This window comes from Anarrhichthys ocellatus, unplaced genomic scaffold (assembly GCF_004355925.1).
Source record: "Anarrhichthys ocellatus isolate YVR2014 unplaced genomic scaffold, GSC_Weel_1.0 scaffold68, whole genome shotgun sequence".
Lineage (NCBI taxonomy): Eukaryota > Metazoa > Chordata > Actinopteri > Perciformes > Anarhichadidae > Anarrhichthys > Anarrhichthys ocellatus.
This window is the reverse complement of record NW_022280098.1, coordinates 1140283-1163022: the sequence shown is the minus strand read 5'-3', so window position 1 is coordinate 1163022 and position 22740 is coordinate 1140283. Positions and strand designations below refer to the sequence as shown.

The 22740-nt window shown below is 42.0% G+C and overlaps 2 protein-coding genes and 1 long non-coding RNA gene across 3 annotated transcripts in view; 2 read left to right on the top strand and 1 right to left on the bottom strand.

Moving 5' to 3' along the window:
• The window catches only part of LOC116397550 (rap1 GTPase-GDP dissociation stimulator 1), a 25027-nt gene extending 2717 nt beyond the window's left edge, over nt 1-22310 (top strand). Inside the window, exons 2-14 of the mRNA XM_031873069.1 lie at nt 4377-4481; nt 5723-5845; nt 7698-7823; nt 8317-8445; nt 8927-9052; nt 9409-9552; nt 10273-10404; nt 11546-11680; nt 11950-12075; nt 14015-14154; nt 14338-14464; nt 15776-15904; nt 18446-22310. Of these exons, the coding sequence (XP_031728929.1) occupies nt 4377-4481; nt 5723-5845; nt 7698-7823; nt 8317-8445; nt 8927-9052; nt 9409-9552; nt 10273-10404; nt 11546-11680; nt 11950-12075; nt 14015-14154; nt 14338-14464; nt 15776-15904; nt 18446-18573 (1670 nt within the window). The 3' untranslated portion in view covers nt 18574-22310. The remainder of the gene's footprint in view (nt 1-4376; nt 4482-5722; nt 5846-7697; nt 7824-8316; nt 8446-8926; nt 9053-9408; nt 9553-10272; nt 10405-11545; nt 11681-11949; nt 12076-14014; nt 14155-14337; nt 14465-15775; nt 15905-18445) is intronic.
• The window catches only part of LOC116397557 (uncharacterized), a 256577-nt gene that overhangs the window by 11114 nt on the left and 222723 nt on the right, over nt 1-22740 (bottom strand). The window lies entirely within an intron of this gene.
• galm (galactose mutarotase) overlaps nt 45-22740 on the top strand; it is a 60734-nt gene continuing 38038 nt past the window's right edge. The window contains exon 1 of the mRNA XM_031873073.1: nt 45-3017. The gene's annotated coding sequence lies outside the window, so the exon portion shown is untranslated. The remainder of the gene's footprint in view (nt 3018-22740) is intronic.

Below are 22740 nucleotides of genomic sequence, written 5' to 3'. Positions count from 1 at the left end.
CCCGGGCTGTTGGAAGGCGGGGGCGGACGGCTTCGGAGTTGACGGAGGATGGTTATCGAGAGCTGCGGGGAATGTGGATGGCTAAACGCAGCCGAAGTTGCTAGCGACGAGCGTGGTGAGAAAAGGAGGGAGCTTCGGGATATGGCTGGTCGTCCGGAAGGGTTGAGGAGAGCCTTTGTGAAAGGTAAGCGGTTTTAAGATGTTTGTCTGTCGTGCCTCATGTTGAAGCGTATGAAAGCTGAGTCAGGGAGCGTTGCTCGTCTGTCTTGCGTCGTATGAAAGCTTGAAGCTGAGTCGGAGAGCGTTTGCTCGTAGGGGTCGAGGTAGAGGGGATGTGGGGTAGGGATGGAGCGTTTCTCGTCTGCTGAGTCAGAGAGCATTTGCTCGTCTGGATGTGCGGTAGGGGTAGAGGGATGGAGGGATGGAGAGTCTGGTGAGTTGGAGAGCATCTGTCTTACGTCATGTGAAGACAAGAGTTGAAGAGGGAGTGAACGGGTTCATTGTGCTTAAGTACTCTGTGCAGAGGAAATGAGCGGTGTTCTGGGCGTGGCCCTGTTCCTGAACAAAGTTTATGAAAATACATTTAACCTTTTACCGAAGAGTTTGTGTCCCATGTGACACCAAAAGTCAACGAAGATTTACTGAAGCCATAAGCTTTCCTCTCCTAAACCTAGTGAGGTCGTTTTGTTCAGAAACCTCAATTGTTTCCGTGGTGGCGGCAGGTAATACTGTTGAGAGGTTATTTCATATAGTTCAGTGAGATCACGTTGCTTGCTTTCTGCCTAGTGACATTAAGTGCACACTACTAACTGTGTTGATGCTGAATATTGTGATATACGTTGTGGGGTAAAGCATTGATCAATGTGAATGTACTTCCTGGATACTAGGATGGTTTATTTTTAATTATATTTAACTGAGTACAATCAGCGACAATATTAAAAGTCTCTAACTCATCTAGAGGCAACTATTGGGGCTAAAAATGTAGCATTTGTCTTAATAATACTACATTTTATTTATACAGCGCTTTAAAAGGCACACACTTAATGCTTGACATGAGCCAAATGAACGAATATGTATTCTTCCCCCCCCCCATACTATTTTTAATTTTTTTTTTATTGATTAGTTTTGTTGTTTTCTAGTAAATAGATGTAAATAGTTGATTGAGATTGTCTGAAAGGTTTGTTGATCAGTCGGTATCAAAACGTTTATTTAAATTTGAGCTTTTTTATTTACATGTTTTTACCACTTTACATGGTAAAAACAGAAACAATAAAAGCAATTATAATAAGAACAAAATAGATGACATCATAACAGTCAGGAACAACACGGAAAAAGAAAAAAGAAACGTACATAACTCACTTTACAGGTCAAAAGCAGATTTAAATAGATGAGTTTTAAGTGCAGTTTTGAAAGTGGCGAGTGACGGAGAATGTCTGAGGTGTTGAAAGTGACGACAGTGGAAAGAGCATCGGGTCAAAAGAATCCAAAGGGTTTGGTCACTTTACCTCAGAGGAGGCTGGTCCACAGAGGCAGATGAGGTTGCCCCTCCTGTAGTTTTGAAAAGCAAGACAAAGATCAAATTACAAAAATAAGAGTAATTGGTTGAAATAAACTATTACCAATTCTCAGTTTGATTTATAAAATATTTTCTCTGTTCTCGGGAAGCTAATCTATTATTGAAATTGTTATTAATATGTCCCAACAGCAACACCTGCAGGAAAGGCAAAAGATCAGTGGTGGGGGGGCAGAGGAGGCTCCTGCTGTCCTCCTTAGAGCGGACCTCTTCTAGCAATTTCATGTAATCCTTCTTTTTCATGCTAATCTGTGATTGGTCAAGACTCATAAAATGACTCTCCAAGGAAGATCGTGGCTTTGTGTTGGTCCAATGATGATTTCCAAATGTCTTCTTCAATGTTCTACTACTGTATGAATGTGACGAACAGACAGGAAAGCAAAAACCCAGAAATAAAACGATAATAACTAGTGATGGCAAGAAGGAAGCTTCATGAAGCATTGAAGCTTACCAGCCAATTGGTTTGCAAAAGGCTTCATGGATGAATAGCGAATAGGCTTGAGTAATTACGAAAGTGATGAACAGGGAAGACCTTATTTGATTTTATTTAGGAACAATCTCAACGTGTTTTGGCTCGTCATCAATGACGTTGTTGGTCTAAAACGATACGATGACATGACGCGTCCCTCACACCACGTGACATCATTAACGGCAGGCTTCTAGTGACAGGTTACACTCACGAGGTTCATTCTGGTCTCATCTCTTTGCAGTGATTGGTTTAATTAAGAAATCTTTGAAGTCATTTTTTCACTGATTCATTTGAGAGAGGAGAGATAAGTAGCCAACTAGTGTAGTCGTAACTATAATCGTATTTATGTAGCACTTTTCAAGCTTAAGCACAAAGTGCGTTCCACAGTAAATGATGTATAGAATAAAAATAAAAAGTCATACACCAGTGTAAAGCTTTGTTTACACTCGCGCTTGGCGCCGTAGTGCGAGCCTCCGCAGACCGAGCTCCGACCATGAACTGAGGCGTTTACACTCCGCACTGTGCGCTGCATTATTCTCCTGAACACCAGAGGGCGCACAAACAAAATGATCTGTGAAGAATTAAAAGACAATGAGTGTAACTCAGAGATATGACCATAGACTGTAGGTGTAACCCTAACCCATATAAACTAACCTCCACTATAGAGAAGAGGGATTGTGACTCTCTGTAAACTCATATTTCATATTCATGGACTACTTTACTGTCTTTATACAAGACCTGTGAAGAAGAAAGTTAATTATTAAATTCATTATGAAGAAACAAAGGTTGAACATCCTGTGAACACTTTGATTGGGCTGCAAAATATTATCTCAAAGGAAGATTTTGAAGTTTCTAAAGCATCTACAAGCAAACTGACCTTCTTTGTATAATCCTAGAAATGTATATAGTGTTTTTATCAGTGAACTATTTGTGACAGTCATGTGATCACGCTGCACGTGATACAAAAATTCAGAGGTGCACGACCAAGCACCGCAACCACTAGAAAATAGCATAATCACAGCGCAGCTGGCGCTATCTTCACCACGCCGAGTATAAACTAAGCTTAATTAAGCCCCCCCCCCCAACCACCCCATAACATGTACTGCAAAGCAGCACTGAGCCAATACATCAAATGGAGGTGCAAAATAAGAGAAATAACTAAATCACATAACATGACGTCGTGGGTTGGTTTTCGTCCTGTGCTCCTCAATTTGTTTGAGTCACCAGCCTGCTGTGCATCATTTCATAGCTTTACCTGTCTATGGTAAGCTATGATACGCCTACTTTAAAATGTTTTGAGTGGATCCACTTTTTCTGCTCCTGCGTCAGAGCTTTCCTCACATATGGTGTTTCGTCAGTCTTCAGTGTTATATATCGGATCCATAGAGATATTGGAGTTTCAGTGTGGAATACTGTCTTGAACAGGATTTAGGCTGCCCAGCACAAACAAAAACATGTTCCAGTAATTTAATGAAGCATGATATTGTGTTGTTGGTGACAGATGGCATACCCAGAGGCTTTGTATGGCCTATTATAATCTGGTAAAAATGTCTTAATTAGCCCTGATAAAGATCCTGATCAACATCATGTAGAACTGTACATTTCAGCCCAACACACAGTGACAAAAGACGAACACGTATCCAACATGAAACACTCTGTAGTCATAAGTGTTTTTGAATGAAAGATTCTGACATTCCAGATGGCAGCACCACGAGTTAGAATGAAAAAAGTCATCAGCTGGTCGCAGTACTGGACAATAATGGATCCCACCGGAGTAATGTGTGGAACCATCCAACATGGATGTTGGGTTTAGGCCAAGAAGAGATAGGTGGTCACCGCAGGTGAATAGGGTACCAAAAGCAACCAATAGATACCGCCATAAAACATCCCCAGTTAACTTACATTAAGGCAATTGATTTTTGTTTTACACATTTTCTGAAAATGTATGTTTAAATATGCAAATGATGCATTATGTAATGCTAACTTTTGGTGGATCTAGGAGAAATCTACAGATGCAAACAGACAAAAAATATACCAAACAACTAAATGTGTATTGTGCTTTCTTTCCACTAGTCTGTTAGAAGACATGTTGTGGAAGCAAAACTGTCAAAAATTTCAAAATTGATTAGTGAAAGAAAAACGCAGTACTTACCTGCTGTCTCCCCTTATACATGTATTAATGTAAAGCAAAAATGGTTATGTAAGGATAAGGAAGGCTTTTAAATCTGGTGTTTTCTTAACTTTTTTTTTAACGTTCTTGTTGCTGGTGGTGATGGTGTATATGTGTGTGTGTGTGTGTGTGTGTGTGTGTGTGTGTGTGTGTGTGTGTTGCAGACTCTCTAAGCGAGGCCCTAAACGCTATCAGTGTGAGTACAGAGCTGATTGAAGAGGAGCTCAAGCCGCATTTGGACACAATGCTGGCTGCTCTTCTGGAAAAGAGTAAGTCATGTGACGCACCTGTCACACACACACACTCACACTCACACACACACACCTTCCACACAGCTATCGATGAGTTTTCTGGGAATGTCCCGGTGCTAACCCGTGCTCTATGATTGCAGGTTGTACACTCGCCAGATACATTCTCGTTTCTTTGGTTCTACTATTTGTTCCATCCTGCCTGCACATTAGATCCGTAGCCCTGCTTGCTGAGTTGTGTAGCCCAGGTGGTTGGAAGTGTACTGTACACATCCCCCCACTTACACGAATGCGCCAACCTACGTTCAAAAATGTACATTATACAATTCATTCAATAATATACAATACATTTCGATTCATTAAGAGAAAAAGCAGCCTGGGACAACAAAAAATGATTCACCACTACAATGTTTTTTAAAAATGCTTTGTGCTAAGAAACAATAAAAATCCCAACACATTGGGCAGGAAATGATATGTTGAGTGCGCCCCCTCACATGGATGGCCACAGCAGGAATAGACAGCATTGTGCTTCCACACAGAAAAAAAATCCACCTTGTCAGGTTTCAATTAATGCCACAGTGGTTCAGACCAATCGGCGTCCTGTGATTGGTCTGCTACTGGCCGTGGTTGAGGTGTGTGACGCGACGGGAGTCTCCAAAAGACGAGTTTATGGTTGGAGTGGAAGTTGGTGCAGTTCAGGTAGACCTGCCTGAAGCTTGCTGCCAGCTGCCCAAAACACATGGTCCTAGCCTAGCTCTTCTTCAGCTGACTTGTAGATCTATTTACTCCTAGTTTAATTTAGTTTTGTTTTCCACAACCTTACCACAACCAGCCCAAACTGCTTTTTAATCTACTGAACATGCACCAAGTGTATATTACTTCGGCCTAGAGAGTGGCGAAGACATGACCCGCCCTACTCTGCCACTGATTGGCCTACCCTGACCAATCTCACTCCTCATGCCCAGAGGGTGGCTCTTGACATTGCTATCCTAGGAAAAAACAATGTGGCATACTTGGTCTGTTAGGCTGTCACATATATTGAGAGAAAGTAAAAGTCTGATCGTGGCAGTAGAGGAAATGTCAGGAGGCCGCCACAAAACATCTGTTCTGGTGTATTTGTAATGCAACCACTGGGTCTGAGTCACAGTCACATCTGGACTTTACTGTGTAAACTAAAAAACAGTTATTTAATTTCTAGTGTGCTGGGATTCGATATCCTGTCATTGTTTTCTTTCTGAACAAATTAATTTGTGTGTCCACAGAGAAGGATGCTGCTGTTGAGATCGCCAGAAGTGGGATTCTACCCACACTGGCTCAAGCCTTAAGGAGCCAAAGCTGCCTGAGCTGCCAGGTGGCTCTGGTGGTGGCAGAGATGGCCAGAGAAGGTGGGATACTGTTACTGTTTTGATGCTAAAAGGTGAATGGACTTGCATTTGTGTAGCCCCTTTACAGGCACTGTAGACCACATGTCGACATTCACACACACATTCACACACTGTTGGCAGAGACTGCCATACAAAATGCTCATACACTCACACACCCATGGCACAGCCTCCAAGATTTAAAAAACTTCCCGAGCAACAGTTGTTATGTTCTTGTGTAATATCAAATTTGCAATGTCTTAGCTACACATGTGTTATCACCACAGCTCTTTAATGCCCCAATATTGACAAAAGGTCCATTTAGATTCTGCTCTAGAACTTTCAGAATAAGAATCTGGTTTATTACCGAGTAGGTTTTCACATGCAAGGAATTTGCTTTAGTGTTTTAGTGCATGGACAAGTGGGGGTCCTGAGCATTGGGGAGTGGTTCAAAGAGTTTGAGATGTCTGGTGGACAGGTAGCGAAATGGCAATGAAGAGGCCCGGGGAAGTGGGAATGTGGCTGAAAGGAGGCACAGAGAGAACAATAAACACAACTGAGGAAGACACTGGGACTTCTCTTCCATGCTGCATACATCTCGTACACAAAGCTGGGTGCTGTTTCATGAATGACTTCACAAATGACATGCTTTCTGTGAGTAATTAGAGTAAAAAAAAATTGTTTCTTCTTGACTAACTTTTCTACAAGATTCATGGTGGTGTTGTGGTAAACTGGGAAGAAGCAGCACTCAGGCTGAATAACAGAGCAATGTTGAACGAATGTCTGCAAAATGATGAGCAGTACAGTTCAATATAAAGGTATAAAATGTTACATTTATCAGTCCGTAAACGTAGCATTCAAAGTTGGCTCCATCCACGGCTCAAGAGTCCAAGCAAGGGGGGAGAGAGAGAGCACCGATGGTCGAGTGAGCTATAGAGTGAATGGAGAGAGGGAGCAGTGTTAGCGAGGAAGTGTCTTCTTCAATACAGCATGATGTTCATTTAGTAAATTAGAGTCCCATTTAGAGTCAAACAGACCATAAAGCGAGTATGCTTTAGGGCGGGGCTACACAGTGATTGACAGGTCTCTACTACGCCGTCGTCCGGTCTGGGAGTTGTCCATGTTTTCGTCTTAAAACTTTAAGCCTTTCACGTGTGTTTTTACTTCATGAAAGTTAGTTGTAACATTTTGGTGGCCTTAAAATGTCTTATTCAGCGTTCAGTTGTACTTAGCTCCATCCTCTCGTGTCCCTTCTGGTTGAAAACAAACAAGATGGCGACGGCCAAAACGCTGATTTTGAGTCTTCAAAATATCAGTCCACTAACCAACAGGTGACATCACCTGACTACGTCCACTTCTTATCTACAGTCTATGTTGAGAACAAAGCATTGAATCAGAGAAATAAACAGTTATTTTACAGCCACACCTCTGCAACCTGAATGAATGCAGAGTGTGTGTGGCTCTGTAAACACACAGCAGAGGAGCGAGAGAGAGGCTGTGGGCGATGTAACAACCCGTTCTCATCCATACGGCCGCTTTGTGTCTGATGGAGCTAAAGTGGGAGTCGTGCCCATGGATGCAATGTTTGTGCCGACTAACGTGACAAAGCGACGCTATTTGACAACCTAAACAGGCTGCACAGCCTGCTGCTGTTATTGGCTGTTTGCTGACATCCAGAAACTTCAATACTCCACAGCAAATTAGGAAGGGAAGAGAAAATCCAGCCAGAGGACAGATGTAGATACAGAGACCACCACACACTGACGTAGGTCAGAGGTGATGAGTGAGTCTACACATTGTTTTTTACAACTCAGATTCAAGGGACTTTCTTTGAGGGACATTTCAAGAGGTTAAATCCTCCTTGTGTGTGTTGTAGCTGCAGTCAGGGAGCCGTGCATCGAGGCGGGCCTGGTGAAGGTGCTGGTTCCCCATCTGAGCAGCAATAACCAGGAGATGCTGCTGAACACCGGCAGGGCCATCGGACGCATCTGCTTCGACAGCTGTGAGTTGGTCTGACATCGCTGACTCAGTCAGCAGGGTTGACTGAGGATGAACAGGGTGCATATGAGGCAGAGACAGCCTTCTTCTGAAGGCTACAGAGACTTGCTTATGATTATCAAATGTTAAACTATGTGTGGTTAAGACTCATTCGAATTGAATGATTTGTATTCAGAAATCAGCCCAATCGCCAGACAAAATGTTGACATTTTACCTTTGTGCAAACCATGGATACATTGAATGACGACATTTTTGTATTCGGTGAGAGCAAGTGACAACTGAGCAAACGTTATCGCAGAAATGTGCAACACCAACTTTTTGCTGGTGACTGGGTTACACTTCTCATTTCCACATCAGTTACCTAATTATAATTTCAGCAAAACCATGACACCGTGACATAGTGACCTTAAAGTTAAAATGAAGATAAAAACAAACAACCTGTCCGTATGTGTGACTTTAACCACTTCCACTCTCTCTCTCTTTCACCTCCCACCCAGCATACCAACAGGACCAGTTAGTCCAGAGCGGTGTGATCCCCAGACTGGTGTCCATTATAAGGGAGTATCCAGAGAACGAGCCCCTGGTCAATGTCTGCCTGCTGGCCCTCTGTAACCTGGCTGACATGGGTGATTATATTTGTATTTATCTTAGTAATTCATTATTTATTAGCTGTAATTTGAACTGCACCGTCTCAGTATTTAGACACATCCCTCACAGCTATAGGTTCATCTCTGGGTTGTGTTTACATGTTCTCCTTGTACTCGCCAGCCGTTTGAAACTAAACTTTAATGCCAACTTTTGGTGAATTTAGGAGAAATCGACAGATGGAAGTAGACAAAGTAGTAAAATAAACACCTAAATGTGTATTCTGGATGATTTCTTTCCGCAGGTCTGAAAGAAAACGAGTTATGGAAGCAAAATAGCCAAAAATCTCAAAATTGATTGTGCATAAAAAACAATGTTTTTTCCTGGGGTGTCTCTTGTTAACAAAACCTGTATTAAGCAGAGAGCGGGAAATTCATCATTTCAAAAAGCTGCTGTGTAAAATGAGCTGTATATCTCAGTCACTTCCACAGCGTCCGTAGTTACACAACCCTATGTTTGCAGACTCTTCGAGGGAGGCCCTGACTGAGCTGGATGTGGCAGGTATACTGACCTTTCAGCTGAAACGGGCACCGGATGCAGAACGCCGACACATCATCCTTGAGATATTGGGCTCACTGGGCGAGAGCGGTAAGACAGAAAGGAGACTACAGTAAGAAAAGGGAAGACTTATAGATTGAACAAATATGACTTGATATTTACCTTAGACCCATTGTCAAACCAGGGGCTTTGTTTCGGCAAAAGCCAAGATATGGCAAAGTGACGGGTGACAATTTAAAATATAAAAATGGAATGAAATATAATGCAGTAAGGGTCTTGGGCATTCTATAATGCTTTTGAATATGTATTCTCCTATATGTCAACTTTGCTGAGTCAGCACACATGTGTCACCGATTCACCTCGATGATAAATTAATTTATTTTTATTCAATTAGTCGTACTTTATTGGAAGATAATGTTCGCTGATAAATTGTGTTGGACCACCAGATACACTGAAGCTGCAGTTTGCAGAGTCCGGAGTACCAGCGGCTTTATCAGAGATGATTCAGGGTCTGCAGGGAGGTTCTGACCCACACGACCTCTGCAGCATCAAGATCGCCTCCAACCTCATCGTGTCCCTGCTTTTGGGAGGTGAGTGATGCAGGTGCAACTGCAAACTAAGAGGAGGTGGGACTTGTGACAGCAACTTGTGGCACAGCTCTGGATGTTGGTATCCATTTCCTTATTTGGCTTCCTCTGTCTGTCTTTCACCTCGTTCACCTGATCTAGGAAATCCAACAACTTTATGCACGTAATTAACAATGCATATTCAGCTGTGATTGGCCAGTTCTAATGGCACTAGCTGTTGTCCTGTCCTGTCCTCCATCATTGCATTCAGACAGTTTGCACCATCAATGTGGTGTTGACTAACTGTCATTAGCGGTCTTCTAAGGACGGAGACAGAATAGGAGATAGAGGAGAACACAACTAAAAATATATCTTTTCCAATATTAATAAATCATATCATCCTTTTTAATTTGCAAGGACCAAATAGCTTACACTAGAGCCTAAATAATCAGAATGAACCCTTCGCTAAATCCCACCCTTCGAATGCAGACTGACCAATCATAGCATAGACACTATTATGTCTCTGTGTACAGCAAAAATCTCTGATGTTTGTGCACCAGTGTTGATCTATTAGTGATTTGATTACCTCATTAATATGCAGCAAATCACCCATATAATACAATATATTATTATACAGGGAAAGTAATGTCAGAGCTGCTTGTTGGAAGAAATAATTTGCCATTTGTGAGGATTATAAAGATCTTGTTTAAAACACAGATATGTGTGTCCGTGTCTGTGTGTCAGATGAGTCCATGCAGAAGTGTTTTGGTGAGGGATCAGGTCTGGTGTATCAGGATGTTCTGTCATGGCTACAGAGCCACAACACCCAGCTACAGCTGTCCGGAGCCCTGGCCATCGCCAACTTCGCCAGGAACGGTAAGATATATCTTTCAGGCAAGAATACAGATCTCTGTGACATCAATCACAGGTTTGTGAAGGGACCAGGTGGCAACCTCCGGTTCTGCAGATTGATGCAAATGCGGAAATGTCTTAAAGCTGCATTCTCTCTACTGTCCACCAGGGGGCGACTCCTCTGGTTGTATAGAAGTCTATGAGAAAATGACTCTACTTCTCTCTTGATTTATTACCTCAGTAAACATTGTAAACATGAGTTTATGGTCTCAATCTCTAGTTTCAAGTCTTCTTCAATACAGCATGATGTTCATTTAGTAAATTATGGTCCATTTAGAGTCAAACAGACCATAAAGCAGGGGATGCTGTAGGGCGGGGCTACTGTGATTGAGAGGTCAATGCTGCTACCAGAGCCGTATACGGCGTCTCTACGTCATTCCTCCACATTCCAAATATGGTAACTTCCGTTTATTGGTTGCGAAAGAACAACGGTCGTAATCCAAGATGGCGACGGCGAAATCGTCAAACTCAAAGCTTCATAATGGCAGTCCACAAACCAACGGGTGTAACTGCAATACCAGAAGGTTCCAGGCATTCTGTTCATCAACCGGTTGTGCCAAACAAATTGAACTTAGTTGAGAAACATGTACTAGTTAAACATGTCTGACATGTGTCATTATATACGGCATATTAGTACCATTGTAGGTAAAAAAGTACTATACTGCGCTCATATGGCAGTTAGCGCAGTCCCTCTCGACCTACGGTGGCAGGACTGTGTTGTCGCGGAAGCGGGACTCCTACCCTTAGGTTAACGTCGTTAGGTCCGTCGGCACTGTTGCCGTTGTTAGCACTGTTGCCGTTGTTAGCACTGTTTACCGGCAATCCCGGCTGGATGGGTTGTAGCTGCAGCAGTAGTGGACCAATCACACCCAGATTTAAATCAAAGAGCTCTTGCGGGGATTGGCTGCGAGCAAAATCCTGTTAGTAATCTGTAATATAATAATATATAGAAATATATGTATAATAGTATATAGAAGTATATATATGATGTAATACTATATAGAAGTACAGTATATGTAATGTAATAGTATATAGAAGTATATGTAATGTAATACAGTAATCAGGTTTTGAAGGTGTCTTCGTTGGCCTGCTGTGTTTCTGTCAGACAGTAACTGTGTGAAGATGCTGGACCTCGGTGTGGTTCCTCACATCCTGACCTTGTTGGAGCAGCATGTCGACGAAGGAGACGTGTCCGTTCAACATGCTGGACTGAGCGCGCTCAGAAACCTGGCCATCCCCGGTACTGATCAAAACACAGTCGAGATATGTGTGTTCCAGTGACCAAATATGCACTTGAAAGTTTAATACTGAAACATGCCATATACATGTTAACACATAACACTCTCTGAGTCATCCTCAAAAGGTGGCCAAAAGTCAGAAAAATGACATGGGATCAATCAGGAAAAGAAAATCATCAAAACTGTAAACATACTTGAAAAGATTTTAAATGTTTTTTAATTCTATCATTTTAATTATACTTAGCTGACGTGGATGCTCTGTGTCTTTCAGCCACCAACAAAGTGCGAATGCTGGAGGACGGGGTGACTGAGAGGATAAAGACCTTGCTGCGCTCCGACATGCCGCCAGTTCAGTTCAAACTGCTGGGTACACTACGCATGATGGTGGACGGACAAGGTGAGCACGTTTAGCATTCAGTACTTTAAGGTGCAAGACCCATAGCTAACACTGCTAACAATGCTAAAAGTGCAAACTACGGCTAAGGTGCTGACAGTAACTGTAACCGCCATATGAGAGCAGTGTAGAGCTAACCAGAAAGTCACGCAACCAGGCGACTGTGTGAACAAAGAGAGTAGAAGCTCTGATAACAACACACACAGAGGGAGAGACTTCATTCTCTGCTCAGATAGACATTACTCCTCTATATCTTTACATAGATGATAGTTGTTGATGAGATATTAATGATCTGAATATTGTTGGGATCTGACCATGTGCCTCGCCGTGTGCTTTGAAACAAAAGGATCTGGGCCTGCCTATTCTGCAAGCAAGGCAGAGCCTGAATGCAGTTAGATAGCACCAAACCCCCACCAGAAACAATTTCACACCTAACTGCGAAACTCTGAGGTAGTTTGGTGGAGCGCTGCTCATTGGACGAGCCCAGGGATGCCGAGGCGGGAGTTCCGGTTTTACGGCCGGAAGTGGCTAGCTCATAAACCCACTTAGCGCCCCAGATTACTTTGCTCATCCCGCTGACGTTGTGTCGGTGAAAAGAAGCCTGCACCGTTGCTGTGTTTAACAGAACATTCTAGGTTTTATACAGTTTTATATTCGCTGGACAAATCTACTGGACTGTTTGTTTTGTTTATGTTTCCCTTCGTGGAAGAGGAAGTGGACAATTTTCCTGCAGAAGTGAAGAAACCGATTCTTCAGAGAGAGAGAAGCACATTTCCCCTCTCCACCCAAGCCGCCTTTGTTCCAGCTGTTTCTGTAGATGAGAGAACAATCTTCCATACTCCACCGTGGCGGGGAGGATCTTAATCTGTTTTTGGAGGACCCTTTTGTTTTGTTTGCTTTCTCTCTTCTTTTACTAACCCACACACACACATAGCTTTAAGCTAATGTAGCTCCGGGGTTGTGCTAACGGCTTCAGACACGTGTAGGTAACGAGGTCTCTACTGTCTACCGCCATCGTAGAGTCTCGCGTCATCTTGTGGTCTCACGAGAGACGTCGCCACGTTTCAGATTACGTCATACATTGTCTGAGCTGTTCACTCGCCCCTCCCCCCTACACACACTACATACACACACACACACGCACACACTGCATCCACACAGACACACACACATACACTCCCTCTTACCCACCGTTTGTTGATTTTAGATAGCGTGCTCATGAATGTATAGTTGTTGTTAGTTTAGATATTAGTTGACTAGATCATTAGTATTAGAACGTAATAAACTCTGTTATATTTTAAAGAGCAGCTGTCTGTGATTACTTTGTGCATGTGTATTGTGATAATAGCTGTATATGTGGTCTGTGCTCGAACTTAAACCTTAACTTTCACTCTGAATGTGTAATAGTACTCAGACTATTGACATTGTGAGTGAACACTAATTATGAGACTTAGTTTATAGTTTGGTTATTGGTCCCTGTTCACAGGGTGGTGCCCTGTTATTATTAATAATCATTAATAATTGTTACTGACATTAATAATTCTATTGATGTCAATCATTTAGTTTTCATATATGCTGATATCTCAAACACGCTCCTTTTTGTTCCCAACATTATTGTCTATTGTTCCTTTAAGAGTAGCCCTAGACATGATCCAGATTCTTGTCAATAGACAAACAGAGGTTAACACAACCCAGCATACAAACAGTGAGACCTTTACAGTTTACCGGCTCTATTTACATTCTCTCTTGTCCCTTGGAACAACAAGCCTGTTATTTTCTTCATAAATCGATTAATCATTTAATCTGTAACACAGGAAATAGTGAAAAATGCCCATCAATGAATCCATTTGATTATAATATAGTTCATCTAGCACCATGCTCCCTGTACTGTGAACGTGTTTACATGTATTTGCCCTTCTCTCTGCTCTGCTGTGTGTGTCAGAGGAGGCAGCTTTGGTGCTGGGGAGGGACGCTGTGCTGCTGGCTCGAGTCATGGAGTGGTGTGAAGCCAAAGACCACGCAGGAGTGCGGGGAGAAGCCAGTCGCCTCTTGGCTGCCTTCATCAGACACAGCCGCAACCCTGTGAGCCCATGAATTCTCATCTGAATGCAAGTTAGCAATGCATTAGCATTAGCATTAGTAATGTGTTTGAGCTTAACATAATGACAGTGTGTGTTTATAATATATATATATATATATATATATATACTGTGTATAACACATTAACTGAACATCTGTAATGCGTTGATGTCCTCTGTCTGACAGGAAGTTGTCCATGCTGTAGCCAAAGCAGATGGGGTTCGGCACCTTATCTCCATGGCAACAAGTGAACATGTCATCATGCAGAACGAGGCCTTGGTTGCCCTGGCGATAGCATCTGCCATTGACATTGGTAAAGCAATTTCAGAGACAAGGTTCTAGGCCCACATTTCAGAAGCATGTCAGAATACCTCCTAGTTCTTTTTATGTTGAGAAGTACAGTCAACCTTTTCATATCGGACCTCCTGGATCCTGTAACGGGTTTGGACCGAAACTTTAAATCTCTTAAGGAGGAGAATCTTGTTTCAGTAACTCATCTGGCTCGAAACATGCCGTTCATGTCTGTGGGATTCCTCTGTTACCTTTAACTCTATTGTGCCATGTTTCTATTGCATGTGACTTTATTTGCATCTCATTGACCTCTCATTGGTTGTTTTGTGTAACTTACATGCTTTGCAAAGTACACCATGTGCATATGTATGTGTGGATATGCAACATAATTTAAGTTTTAGATTTTCTGTTTCGTGGTTTTAGTTTTAAACAATTTAAACAACGAACCAAGTGATGTTTATATATATATGTTTAAGCCCAAAAAAGAAGTCAGGCAAATCATACGCAAGTCGTTTTATTCTAACTAAAGTAGAAGGACAAGCTGACGTGTGAGTGACAACCAGCAGCACTCTGGTTTATTATCAGCCCAGGACTAAAAACAACACCATAGAACATGTAAGATGACCAATGGCCTTCCACTGTGGTGACTATTTAAAGTCATCAGTCTTTAGAATTGATTTTTATATATTATAGTAGTAGAAATCAATGAATGGTCTGGCACCAGCCTATCTCTCAGACATGTTTGTTAGAGCAGGTCCTTCAGATCCTCTGCAGCTGGCCCTCAGGTGGTCCCCTGTGTGTCTGGTCTGGAGCCGTTTGAAGGATCTGAGGGACTTCTCCTCTGTGGACACTTTTAAAAGAAATCTTAAGACAGATCTTTTAACCTGGCTTTTACTTAATGTGCCTCATCATTTATTGCCTTAGTTTTAAAGTCTTAGTCATTGGTTTTGGTACTATTTCTATCTCTTGAGCCTATTTTAGTGATTTTATTGTTTAAATCTTTAGTCTACAACATTCTGTTATTGATTTATTTATTTAGTTGTCTGTGCTATTTTAATCTTCCTCTGTGAAGCACCTTGGGCTGCGTGACTGTATGAAAGGTGCTCTATGAATAAGTTGAGCTGAGTTGAGGCCGGGGGCAGACCCTCCCATGCTCATCGGGTGCAGCCAGATGAAATCAATGTGCTACACCAGAAACACTTCGATCTACGCCAGTTAGGTTTCATGACACAAGGTAGTTGACACATTTGTTAAGGTATATGACATGACATCTTCATTTAGTAATGCATTTACATGTGTGTTCACCGATATGTTTCTTTGTGTGTGACTACAGAGTCTGTGAAGGAGCCGTTTAGGGAGGCAGAGCTGTTGCCCATGCTGAAGAAGATGTTGGAGGATCCTGTTGGGGCAGTCGAAGTCAAGTTCAGTGCTTTAGGTCTCATCTGCAGCCTGGCTAACTCCAGTATGTGTTTGATTTTACGGCACATATTCACAACATTCTGTTCCACCACATTCAAGATGTTTTAGCACAGGGGTCTCAAACTCAATTTGGCTTGGGGCCACTGCTGGTATTGGCATCTCATAGGAGGGCCACTTCAACGTTCAGGTACTATAAGAAAGCGCAATATTTTGGAAAATTTTTATTTTTTTTTATTTTTACAATACTAACATATTTTTGCCATACTTAACAAATAAATGCACCCAGCAGTTTCTCTACATTTTTATATTAGTTTTTAACAGTGCAAATATTTTTTCCTTTTGCCCCATTTTTTATAACTTATTGAAACATTGCACTTGAACCAACAATTGCAATCCCTGAATACGTTTGTACTTTATTCTATTTCTTGCCAGACACCTGGCAGCGCTTCTGCTCACACAGCTGAGCCACATTTGTCCTGATCGAGGTCACAGTAGAAACCCTGAGTACAGCCTCAAGATGGGCATCACTAAGCCTGGACCTGTCACAATCAGGCTTTGCCTTGTGTGTTTTGTGTGTGGTTTTCTGTAGCTCCTCACTTCCTTCACCTGTCCCTAATTAGTTCATTCAGTGCACCTGCCAGTCACACTCTCCCTCATCAGCACAACTCTCCTCACCTGTTCTAGTCACTATTTAAACCCCTGTCTTTCACTCACTCACTGCCAGATCATTGTGTTTGTTTTCTACCTACCCGCCCGGTTTGCTCGTCCTGTTCCCGGTTTTTCAGCCTGCCTGTTCTGCCTTCTCCAGCCGGATTTTCCACCTCGTTTCTTGTCCTTGGATTCCCTGTGTGTTTTTGGTTTATTATTAAACCCTTTTTCTCTTCACCTGACTGTCTGCATTTGAGTCCTCTTTATGTCCCGTGACAGGACCTGTACGTGCCTTTATTAAAGTTCACAGTCGAGAAAAGTTTCTCACACAGATATGTGCTTCCAAGAAGACACATTACCCGACTGAACACTTTTGTCGGCTCAGGGAAGGATGGAGGTAATTCTCTCATAAACTGTCCAGTCATGTCCGGTTTTCCCTGAGCCGCTCTGAATGTAGCTTTCAGATCACTGTTGCACTGCAAGTCAATAAGTTCCATTTGCAACCTACTTGGGACACTCTGCACATCAGCTGAGAAGGGGTCTGCAAACAGCTGGAAAGTGTCACGACGTGCCTTGAAGTCAGCAAAACGCTGATCAAACTCCTGCAGTAGGTTTTCAATAGTACAGGCATATCCACCACTGAATGCTGTGCCCTCATCCACAACACATCTGCATGTTGTGAAATGGTTGAGATTTTTTGCAGAATGCTGAGTTTTCCACAATTTCAGTTTTGTGGAGAAGGCTTTCACATTTTCATAGACTGCTGTGACCAGGGCCCTGGAGCTTCAGGTTAAGGATGTTCAGCTCTTGTGTTATGTCCACTAGCAATGCAAGGTCCATAACCCATCTTGGATCATCAAGTTCAGGAACATCCATTCTGCCATCTTCCATGAATTTCTTCACTTCTGCTCTTAAATAAAAAGATCTCTTCAGGACATTCCCCCAGCACACCTCAGTAAAGTAAAGTACATCACAATAAGTTGACTCAATCTCTTCTAAAAGGCCCTGAACTGGCGGTGCTGTAAACTCCTGGACCTGATGTAATTGATACATTTCAGGACAACAGACATGACATGTTCATACTTCAAGCATTTGCTGCACAGTGCCTGTTGGTGTATAATGCAGTGCAGAACAACTGCTGGATCTGCATTTTCCTCCTCTAACTGTCTTTGTACCAGCGCTACCAGTCCGTTTTTTAGTCCGTTTTTTTGCCCGTCATTGACGGGGCTCCATCAGTGGTAATGCCCACCAGTCTGTTCCACGGTAAACCAGCGCGCTCAATCACGTCGCACAGCTTCTGGAAAATATCCTTGGCTGTGGTGCGACCGTGCATTGGACACAAACTCAGCAATTCTTCTGTCACTTCGAATTGGTCATTAATACCCCTGATGAAAATGGCTAGCTGGGCATTGTCGGTTTTGTCTGTGCTTTCGTTAAGCACCACGGAGTATGCAGTGAAACCTCTGGCTTTATGCGTAACTGGTCATATATGTCACTCGATAGCTCGTTAACCCGCTCTACCACTGTGTTCGCCGATAGAGAGATATTGCTGAACAAGCTCTTCTTTTCTGGACACAGAATATCAGCAACATGCAATCCTTCAGAAACTGCCCTTCGGTGAACGGCTTTCCTGCTTTGGTGATTAACTCACTCACCACGTAACTGCCTCAACTGCAGCATCACAATCCTTCTTGGCCTTCTGGAAAAGAGTTATATATAGGTTTTTATGGGTTATATACGGCTACTTTTTGTAGGTTTAGTTACGAACAGTGTATGAGAACAGTGTGACCTGAAAGGACACTGGTTGTGACAGTTTTATTAGTCTTCTCTTAGACTGATCCTAAAATGGAGCTTCAAGTGTGGTCCAATCATAGGCTGTAGTTGGAATCTATCTCACACTTCTCTCTCTTCTTCTTTCCATCCTTGTCTGCTCCAGGTGTGATGAAGGTGGAGTTGAACTCTGTGAACATGAAGGAAAGCCTCAGTCTACTGACAGATCACAGCAGCAGTAAACTTGCCTCGCAGGCCAGCTCCATACTGGCCACTCTCAGCGACACCAGCTAAACCAGCACACTGCATAAACAATGGATCTCATCTGCTGAACGGATTAACCGGCTTACTCAATAACTCATCCTCACAACCAACCTGTTTAGGTGTAGAAAAAGTGCGGTTTACGTAAACATTAACTAAATAACAACACATCACTATTAAGTCACTAAATGGTTGATGGACTTGAATTTGTATAGCACCTTTCTAGTCTTCCGACCACTCGAAGCGCTTTTACTCTATATGTAACACCCGTTCACCGATATTCATACACTGGCAGAGACTAGCGAGTTATTAACGAGTCATGTAACTAATGTACTAATGACTCACGACAAAATATTAATGTTTACATTTAGTTACGCAAGGGACACGAACAGCGGTCTCCTGGACAAAAGTCCTGTGTTTGTTTGACCCCTTCACTTCCTGCCTGCCATGTGTGGGCCATCCCTCGCTTTATAATACCTCAGTTGCTCTGACTATCGACTAATGACGCAGATGGGTTTAAATTGGAGTCAGTTGAAAGCCCGGTGTGTCTCACACAGACACTAAAGGGTGCCTTGGTGTGTCAGTATCAGACTGAGGAGCGCTGACCAACTGTTGGTATTTGACGAGTTAGGAGTGAGACCAGGTATATTCAATGGCATACTTTAATTCAAATAATCTTACTGCACAGATACTGCTAAATATTGCAATGGCTTCTAATAAAATGGATTTTGTGTTGCAATAATTACTAATTACGGACAAGCAAGACTTAAAATCAAGGGGTTCATTCGATCAGGAGCATGAATGTACTCAACTTTTTCCATGGATATCTACCGGATAGATTATGAGACATCCTTTGCGCAAAGTTGACATTTTGGACGAAGGGTAGAGTTTGCAAAAAAGTTTAAGGTGTCCAAAAACGAAAGGGTTAGTGTCTGGGGAGCATGAATGTGCTTAGTACATTTGATGGTAAAACTGTCTATTAGATTTTGACATTTCTTTAATACAAATGCACAGTAAATGTAGTGTTACGGCCTTTACACAGTGGGGAAGTGATGAATAACCGACATGACAATATGCAAATATTTCATATCAAAACTGTTCATACCGGCGTACCTTTTCCTGAACACAACTACCAAGATCCTATTCACACAGAGAAGCATTCGGCAGTTAGATATTTTATTGAGTTACTTTGAGTTCCCTCTAGTTAACAGCTACACAGTGTATATGTCAAGCAGAAGGAGTGGATCTGGTATGCGCTGCCTTTGTCAAGGTTGAATGGTGCAATGAAGTTTTCCATCTTGGTTTGGGATGTTGCACACTATAGTGTACATTTGGAATATGTCCGTTCTGCATGAAAAAAGACTCACTGGATGTAGACTGTGAGACCTTCGCTGCATCCTGTGCTTAGCTCCGCCCAAGTCCATTGTGATTGCTTTAAAGAATTGCAAACAAACCAGAGCGTTTTATCCTCTTTACCAGAACAACAATCTGTGACGCCAGACATTTCTTTAGAGCTGACACAGCTGCCTTTTTTGCCATGTAATATTTGTGTTCTGTGCAAAGGTACCCATGTTAATATGTTGACATTTAATTGCACAAAGATAAAACCGCCTGTGTGTAAAGGCTGTTAGTTGTGGCATTATAGAGGAAGATTCAGGGGTTCTGCAAAATCTGAAGAATTCAGCTTCCTTGGATGATGTATCCACATAAATTGTTATTGAAAATCCCGTCTTTAGTTATCAAAATAAGTTGTCATGGCCTGTAGTTTTTGTGGTATCTTGTTCTGGAACAAAGTGGTCACCTTCTTTGGGCTCCACTGGAAGAAGTTCAAAAATACTAGAGGAAAACATTTCATCTGATGGGATGCAAGCCTATGATGACCATTTGGTATGCACGGAGTTTTACTCCTAAACTTTCTACGCTAATATCTATTCTTTTAGTACAAGCTCAGCTGCAAGTACATCACATGAAGTTCAGTCTCTCTCTCTATTTGTCTCTGTTGTCATGGAGATGGCGCCGTTGTCATCACATGACCAACACGAAGGATTTGTACAAAATATGAAGTTAGAATTGCTAGAATTTAATGAATTAATTTGAATGACTCCAGCTACAAATAGAAACACTGGCTGAGATTGTTAATATCAATTTGAATGTGCAGTGCTTTGGGCTTGCTTGCTATCTTTATTGGTTTAAAATGTACTTTAAGATTGAGGTGTTTTTAATGGGCTGAAACCTACATAACCAGCTCAGCCACCATCAAAGCGCTTTAAACCATACTGTCCACGCTGCAAATCACCACTGTCATTCTGAATCGTGTCAAACAGAACTATTAATGGAGCCACAATAACAAGTAATACATCTGCATGGCCTTAGGTTAGTAGTGATATCATGACCCAACCCAACTTGGTTATGCTTAATGAACCTTTGTTGTCGCATAGTTAAAGAATGAACTATTTGGTTATTGTTGGACATGGTTAGAAGAAATCAACATAGCTTCTGGTACTACTTATAATCCCATGCAGAGGAATCATGCTCTGTCAGCCTGAAGTCTTGTTCACAGTATACTAGAAAAACCTGCATATTGTGCTGGATATGCTGGGATATTGAGAAGAAAAGACTCTTTCTATGGGAGCTAACTTAATGGCAGGAACCAGTTTGTAAATACTTAATGCGTTAGTTTCTACTTATTGCTAATTTGGGCGTGATGGCCACAGAGGGTGTGTCTTCAGTACAATTAATTTAGTGTCAAGAAACAGTAGTATTAATAACAGTACAATCCTTCCTGCAGACTTTGATTGAGGTTAGGCATTGGCCTTGTATGGTTGAGGTTAGACATTGTCCTCCAATGCTTGAGGTTGAGGTTAGGCATTGTCCTCCAACGGTTGAGGTTAGGCATTGACCTCCAATGGTTGAGGTTAGGCATTGTCCTCCAATAGTTGGGGCTAGGCATTGTCCTCCAATGGTTGTGGTTAGGCATTGATCTCCAACGGTTGACGTTAGGCATTGACCTCCAATGGTTGAGGTTAGGCATTGTCCTCCAATAGTTGGGGCTAGGCATTGTCCTCCAATGATTGAGGTTACACATTGACCTCTAACAGTTGAGGTTAGGCATTGACCTCCAACGGTTGAGGTTAGGCATTGTCCTCCAATGGTTGAGGTTAGGCATTGTCCTCCAATGGTTGAGGTTAGGCATGGACTTTGATTGGTAAAGGTTTTTTACTAACTGTTTTGCTACCATCTAAACAATTAACCAGTTATCCAATTGCTCGTCCATGCAGCTCCAGCATAACAGTAATAGCCATGGCTAACACCTCTCTAAAGAAAGCTTCCTGATTGATGTTATAGTCTACAGCAAACTTGATGGTTCTCCATCTCATGGAGGAATCCAAGAAGCACAAAGTGAAGAAGCCACATGCACAACATTATTGTATATACAGTGTTCTAAGCAATTCAGTGTGCATTTATAGTTGAGTAAGCAGAGGAAATGGTGAGCATGTGTGCTCTACACAACGTAAAGTGAAAAATCTGGCAATGGACATGAAGCAGCAGTTCTGTATAATGTTTTATGTAATATCTGTATTGACATATTCAGTATACATAACTAGATATCACTTTAAATCTGTGAACAAATCTGTATATTTTTCAGGGAGGGCATTTTTGACATTTTCTGAGCTATGTTCTAGAGAGATAATAATAAAGTCATGCAATGTCTTCCCCGAAAAGATGTCTATTGTTTGTTTGTTTCCTTTAATAAATGAATATGAAATGTGTTGAGCTTATTGTCATCAATATATTGACATGTATGATAGGGTGAGGGTGACTCATGGTTGATTAATAATTAGTTTTTATCTCCTGATAAAAAAACAACCACTAAGCCACACATTAGTGATGAAGAACTTATCTAACCAACACCTGTGCAAGGAAGGCATTCTTTGCACTGCATTTCCAAATAAGAATGATTTAAAGTTCTCCAACTGCAATTTAAATTCATATGGTAAAGCAACATGCAACAACAAAAAATGTGTTAAATACAAAAGCGTGATACAATTTGCTAGCATATTGGCAGGGCTGCCAAGTTTTCAATTTCAATAATTCGGTAGACTGTCGGTGAAGTTGGTGCATTTTGAGGCTTTCATTTGACATTACCCACCACAGGGAGACCCCGGGGTAATCCCTCAACTCCAAGGAATTCTGTTTAAA